At 37.5% G+C, this 7,268-nt stretch overlaps 1 protein-coding gene across 1 annotated transcript in view; it reads right to left on the reverse strand.

The window, feature by feature from the left end:
- Positions 1–3,214: 3,214 nt before the first annotated feature.
- The window catches only part of TEKT5 (tektin 5), a 21,265-nt gene continuing 17,211 nt past the window's right edge, over positions 3,215–7,268 (reverse strand). Inside the window, exons 6-7 of the mRNA XM_010165043.1 lie at positions 5,163–5,317; positions 3,215–3,428 (exon numbers count right to left, since the gene is read on the reverse strand). Coding sequence (XP_010163345.1) covers positions 3,215–3,428; positions 5,163–5,317 — 369 coding nt within the window. The remainder of the gene's footprint in view (positions 3,429–5,162; positions 5,318–7,268) is intronic.

Consider the following 7,268-nt stretch of genomic DNA (forward strand, 5'->3'; position numbering starts at 1 on the left):
CTTTGACATACTCCCATCACAACTGGGATTAACTGCATTCTGGAGGCTGAGTGTAAATTCATTGATGCAGTAAATCAGTGGCAGAACAAGACTACAATCCAGGTTTTCTGCATTATCCATTTACTTTGACTTATCTAAGAAGCACATGGTGACTTATTTGTAGCCTTTTTGGATTTAGATAGGTTTATAGCCTAAGTCTGTGGAAGTCTTCTCCTTTTTGATAAACTATTTCCTTTTAAAAGGAGGATGTACATTATCAGCAAACTGAAATGTGCTGCATGTATGGGTACCACTAATGAAAAACAAAAGCACTTCCTTCACTGAGGGTTTTTTTTTTTCCCTCACTAGGATAATATACTTAGTAACTTCTGGTCAGTTATAGTTAAGGAAGAAGAATATTTTTGCAGAGTACATTTTTGCAGTACTCAGTAAAAAATTATTCTTGCTGATATTAACTGATTCTCAGGGAATTAACTGTTCTTGTGCAAAATGATGCTCTCAAAGAACAGTACTAACTGCATAGATCCGTGGTGTTGGGCAGTCACTCTCAGTAGGAGTTCATACTGCATTCAGAAAAGTTCAGTGTTGTTTGCACTGACAATGTACCAAGTAAGTACTCCACCCAAAAGCAGAGCCAAGGTCTTAGAGAACATTGCAGAACAAAGGCACAGTCAGGAAGGAGCTGGAATTTCTGATGTTCAGAACTATTGTTCAGCCCCGCCATCTCCATCCCAAAGTCCTCAAATTTTCAAATTCAGGGCTTTGATTCAGGCTGGCTTTTCACTGATGTCCGTTGTTTTCAGACAAAGATTATTTTATTTTTCCTCCTTTTTTCTTCTTTTGTCAAGAACTGTTAGAAGAATTCAGCTCTTAGAAGTGCCTCCCTTCTGCTGTGTATTTCTTAATTGAGTTCTTGGCATAAGGAAGGGAGAAACTATTTCTAGCTATTAGAGTAGCTGTGTGAACTGGGAAAGCCTCCAACTTCTAGAAATGTATTTTAAGGCTGCAAGATTCAAATTTCCAAGTAACTTTTACTCCTCTGCTTGGTCAGCTGTCAGTATTTGATAAATAGGTTTGGATTCTTGTCAATATTTAACAGCTCAACACAAATATTATTCTTCATACATTGTAAAAAGTGTATATGAAATGCAAATCAAGGGCTTTATTCTATGATTTGGTAGTAACAGAAGCAAGTGATAACATCTCCCTGGCCTCCATACAAAGGCATGGAGAGGGAGAGAAATGTTGCAAGTGGTAAGAGTCTTCCCTGCTGGGAAACAAAACAGTGAGATTCCTCACTCCTCCCACCTAAAGTTATGTGCTATGTCTTCTGTGAAGTTTGTTGTGAAGTCTTTCTGAGCAAGAAACAGAAAGGTATGACTATTAATTCAAACCAGATTACCAGTGAAGTCTTCAGTAGCAGAGCTCCTCCTATCTCTAGTGGCACATCACCAGGACTCCTTGAACTGCTCTGCAGTCATATATTGCAATATTAAAAAGAAATTATTTCTGGAATTTTCCCTGTATTTGGAGAAATTTCCTTCCCAAAAGCCACCATTTGGCATTAGCTTGCTTAGTCATGTGCATCATGACTATGGCATTATCCTCATCTAGAAAATCAAGATGCAGTGTAGTCACTGTGAGATAGGGTTAATGAGTATCAGAAGTAGGCCTGGATATCACTGTGTTCCAAAATGGCTTCCCATGATTTAAATCTTTAGAAACATATCACTGTGTAAATAGCTATTGTGTCAAACCACTTTTTTTATTTTTTTATTTTTTTTTTTTAACTAAAGGAGGGAGATTGAGTGTAAGATGGCTCAGCCACAGCCGTGCTCAGTGAAAACTGAGGTTAACTCACAAGGAAGTATCAGCACCGCTCAGCCCGGTGTGCCTCAGCAGTGTTACTTTTGCTGGTAGCTAGATTAAGCCACCACCCACACAAAACAAAGGGTAAGGAACAGAGCCAGTTTATTCAGGAGACTTTCAAATCTAACATTGTTTCGGATTTGGCTTTGATCCAATGTAAAATGCATTTTGTGTGCTCATAGAGCTGCCCTGTACAGAGGACCCTGAGGTACCAGGAAACAGCTCAGTTATTAGAATTGTAGTTTGCTGGTTACTCTGTAAATGAGAGTAAATCCAGGAAGGAACACAAATAACAGTAAAACATTAGTACTCCATTTTGTCCCAAACAGTCAGACTGTTTTATCTTAGTTAAAACTAGTTGTTCTTCAAATCCTTTACTAGGATTACTGCACTGTTAATGTGTTTTAACTGTGATGCAGAAAAGTGAGATCTCGAAGCCTATTCTATCCTTCTGTCCAGCATACAGTGTAGTGCTCCGTTTAGAACTAGAAAGCCAAGCAATCTTGGCTACAGACTGAAGGACAGTTTCAGTGCACTTTAAGTGCATCATGTTCCTGTACATTGGTTCTGTTCTCATTTTGTCTTAACTTTCTTATTAGTCCCAATAGAGCAATAGTACTGTCTTTGCTTATTAAGTCCTTCGAGATCTAATGATAGATACATTAATATGTCTAAATAGTTAAGACCTTTCAGATTTAAGCAAATATCACGTCAGTCACAAATCATTCATATAAATAGACAAATTTTCTTCATACTTAATTCTATGAAAAATCAAATTAGAGAGACAAAAAGAAGCAGGGATGCAAAGATCCCCTCTCAGTGAGTACAGGCTGCATGTATACCTGAAGTGGTTGCACTGAAATTGCCCTTCAGTTTCTGTGAATCAAGTTTGTTCAACCTCCTCTGATTCCAAACACCAAGTCTAGCATTTCTAGGCAGGAGGAGTGTAAGGATGGGGTAAGCATTTAAACTGGACTTTTCCAGACAAGGACTGAAACACAGATGACACATTATCCTGACCAGTGAAATCCTGTATTGTACTAATTCTGTCGAAGTACAGCATTTCAGCCTAATGTTTTCTCTAGCTAGTAACTCATGTATGTCTGGCAATACTTGTCTGGTTATTTTAGTGTGGTCTGATTCTGTTAGAATAAGTCAACTAATTCTGTATGAATTAGTAGCAGCTACAGCTGAGAATACGAGGCTCAAAGGAAAGAGGCACGATAGTAACTTTAATTAGTTTATTTCTGTAGGATTTCATTTTTTCAGAAAACAGAATAATAATAGTTTCCTTTAGAAAGTATTTGCAATCTTTATGTCATGCTAAGATATCAAAGGTTGTTACTCAGGTGTAGCCGATGAGCCGTAGGGTGCTTGGGAAGGTTTTACGCATGTCCATACACTTCTTGTCAATGAAGAAGGAGTTCGTCTTCACGGCAACTTCGTGTTCCAGTCTTGATTTGTCGAGGAGCAGTGTATGCAGAGTATCACGAGCTTCTTGCAGGCGTTGCTTTAAGGTCTGTACAGTGTCATCTATAGTGTAAACTTCAGTGACAAGCCTGAAAAAAGAGAAGGGGACAGGTTGCTCCCATAACTTTAGTAGTCCCTCACCACACTCCTTTTTTGACAGTGGACAGGTCACACTTTCAGGCAGGATTTGAACAAATGTCTTTGAATCAGTATGAAACCTATTTACCAAACTAGCTTGCATCTTTCTAATTGCTGTCATCTTCACTTGCAGCCTCTCTAGGGCTAGCATGGCTGTGTTGAGCACTTGCATTATGGTCCTGTAGAATACGTTTGGGATGGATGTTCCTGGATGGTGTTGGTGTAGTTCATGATAGCTAAAACTTGTGTAGCAGGATGTGCTAAATAGTCTAGATTTGGTGCAGAAGCATGTTACTTATAACAAGAATCACTTGCCAGCATAACCATTGAGTGTGGAGCTCTGAAGTCAAGATCATCTGTGAGCTGATATTAGCCACATTTCTCCCAGTGGTTTATCAATGCAGATGTGGTAAATCTTGTAAAGTTACTGAGCTGGTAATCTCTTTAATGCTGTCAACTTTGTATTTTGTCTGATGTTCTATTAATTGCTCGGTGCGCTATAGACTATAAGAAAGATTGTTTTTTCCAGAATCCACTTTAACTTGTTTTGGGATAATCCCAGTTGTTTCAGCACAGAAAAACTAGACTTTATTAATATTGTTTTCTGTCTAATCCCTTCAACTACAAAGTTGGCAGCACACACAGAACAAGTGCTGTGCCAACATCAGCACTTCCTTTTAAATAAACAGCAAACTCGGATAACATTTACATGTTACAAAGAATTGGTTCATGTGATTTTTTTTTAAATTTTTTTCCCCTATTACAGTTGAGCTTTTGGGCTGAATTCCTTCTTCCTTTAAACCACATATATATGGTTTATATATGGAGAGAAATATACTTTAAGAATTTTTCGCTTTTAAATAATTTAAGTGTATTAGCAAATGGTTTTACTTTCCCAGATAGGATTTTGTCTCTAAATACATTTTATTTGAGATGTGAGCTCAGCCAAAAACTGTGATAGAAAAAAGTGTCCAAATTTCAAATACCCTGTCAGAATTTCTATTTCTAATTGCAGTTATGATGAACTTAACATTCAGTGGTTTGGATCAGCTAAAGCACCTGACATAACCTGGTCTGGATTAGAACCGTGGTAGACCAAAATTCGTATGTATTGGAGGAAGGAGAACAGGATATGCTGACTATCTGTCAGTATAACTACATTTAGTAAACAGTGTACTTGTATAAATGTTTCGGTTAAAATATTAGAAATCACATTAGACTGACAGAAAACTTGTGTGTATGTTAAGCCTATAATACTTCCCAATAGCTGTGTAACAGCTTGAGAAGCTCTTGTATAACCTAGAAGCGAGTAGGAATTAGATTGGATCAGAACCCCTGTGTACTTCTTGGTTTTAGGCATGTCATGTTAACATCCTTTCACTTTAATTGAAGAAAATATTCAAAGACATTCTGATGTTCTAGTGACTTCAAATGAAGCTTCCAAACTTTTTTAGACAGGACCCTCTGGACCATAAACAGCATCACTGGCAATTGCAGGAAGAAGGGATAACGTGACGTTCTGCACTTTTGATCCTAAATCAAACAGGTTTTATATCTTGGATACATGTAATCTTGCTGACTGAACTGATATTAACCATAGTGCTGCAGATGTTTCTGTGGAATAGATCTTCAGGGAGAAAGAGAGAGAACAAGGCTCAGTGAGTATAAAACTGGCTTTTACTTACTGAAACTGAGGTGGATCCCGGCAAAGTTCTACATTGGGTCGTTTAGTTCTTCCCTCTAATCGCGTCTGCGCAACCTTAAGTGGATACTCCTTTGCCTTTATGGATCTCTCCAGTGACGCGATTGTATTTTCTGTCTGGAAGATCTCCTGAATTATCTGAACAAAGCAGAATGGCTTTTATAAGCTTCATGTGCATACAAAATCAGAACTCACTCCTGCTTTTAAACACTCCTATTGGAACTGCTTCCATTCTGGCATGTCATTTTGCTCAATTTAGGGAAGGACATTACTACAAACTCACATCAGTTGGATGGATTTATATAATGTTGGCTTGATCTTGCCATTTCTTTAAATCTCATGGGAGAGGGGCTGTAAGGGGCAGAAGGAGAGGGTTATACACTTATAACTTACATGAAAGCATTTAAGTTTTTCTGGAAAACAGGCAAACAACTTCCACAAAAAATGTGCTATCTCTTTTCCAGTTTGCCTACAAATTTTTATATAATAGGATACAAATTTATTACAAGCAGAAGAGAAGCACTGAATTATTGTGATGGGGGAAATTCCAACTGGGTGTTTTTTGTGGTAAAGCTGCTTTCATAGAGGCAGTGTTTATAACTCTACAGGGAATTATTTCCATTTTGCTTCATTATTTTTTTTTCTTCTAAATAAAGAAATCTGCTGCTTAATCTATGAACACTTTGCAAAGGTAAAATTCCAATAAACTGTCTTTTTCATTTAAACCTTCATTCAATTAGTATTTCCTTTTGCCTCATAAAAATTCAAGAGCAATCAAACTGTGAAATTGTTCCAACCTCAAAGTATTTTGGAGACATTTTCTGCAAGAACACATGAACACGAGTCATATTTTCATACTGAAACTGAATTCTCAAAGTTTTGAAAACTCCACTTGGAGCTACAGAGTGAAGACTAACTTCCTTGAAAGGCTTATTTTCTACAAATGGAAAAGATATGGAGTGAAACATCACCAAAAAGGGTAGACTCACAGAATTAGTATAGCATAGTTTTTAGTTGCAGTGTGTGTTGTCATGTAATTGTATTATCCCTGAGAATGCTGTAAGTGCTTCTTACGTGTTTTAATCTGTATGAGAAAATGACAGAAATTGCAAGGGAAAAGTTTTGCTCTTAAAAAAAAAAAAAAAAGAAAGGAGAAAATGTTTACATTCAGGTAAAGTTTCCCAGTCAATTCATTATTATGTTACTTTCACTTAGCAGGATTCATTACAGCCAATGTGGTGAACCTATTCAAACTTTTCCTGTAGACAGCTTTAAAATGGAAGAGAACAAGTTGATCTAATACAGTTTCTCAGCCAGTCCACTAAAATCGATGCAACTTGAATTTCAACAACCACTAAAAATGGCATAATGTGATTGAAATTATGGTGCTATTTAGATCTTGCCTACAAACGCAAGTGTGTGGCTTGAAAACTGAATTAGTTCCTGCTGCTGAAAGGATATTTATAGACAAAACCCAAAGAGTTAAGGTGCCAGGATCCTGCACCCCAGTTCAAATCCTTAAGGGCTTGTTGACACTGTATAGTAGAGCAATGTGAAAGATCTCCTTGCTAGCACTGTCCATACAGGTTCAACCTTTACAGCAATGGAGTTTTCCAATAGATGAATCATCTTGGACCATGAAGCAGCAGCGTATGAATGTGACTGTACTGATTTGAAACCAGGTCTCCATACTGTACTGAGCCCCTTGGGTCCAAGGTTGGTTCTCACAGAGCTAGCTTGAGAGCATCTTCACCCAAAAATAAGCCTTCTTGCTTATAGACTGCACGGGGAGAAGTCTGGTTGGTTATGAAGGGAAGACAGTATGGAAGCTGGTGAAGGCTAACAGTAGTAAATTACTCCCTAAAATTTTATTCTGTAGTGGTTCCTTCTTAATTAGATAATCACTGTAAGCTAGCTGTGTTTTAGAGGAAATATTTATGCAGGCAATCCAGTGCAATTTTGCAGCTATTGGTTTTGCAGAGGAACTACTTATGATGAGAGTGCATTGTTAGATACATCATTTTACATCCTGTCTACAATTTTACCAGTTACACATACTTACATCTATAGGTAAAAACCAAGGGAAAGA

The sequence above is a fragment of the Antrostomus carolinensis genome, unplaced genomic scaffold (assembly GCF_000700745.2).
Source record: "Antrostomus carolinensis isolate BGI_N321 unplaced genomic scaffold, ASM70074v2 scaffold23183, whole genome shotgun sequence".
In the NCBI taxonomy this organism is placed as follows: domain Eukaryota; kingdom Metazoa; phylum Chordata; class Aves; order Caprimulgiformes; family Caprimulgidae; genus Antrostomus; species Antrostomus carolinensis.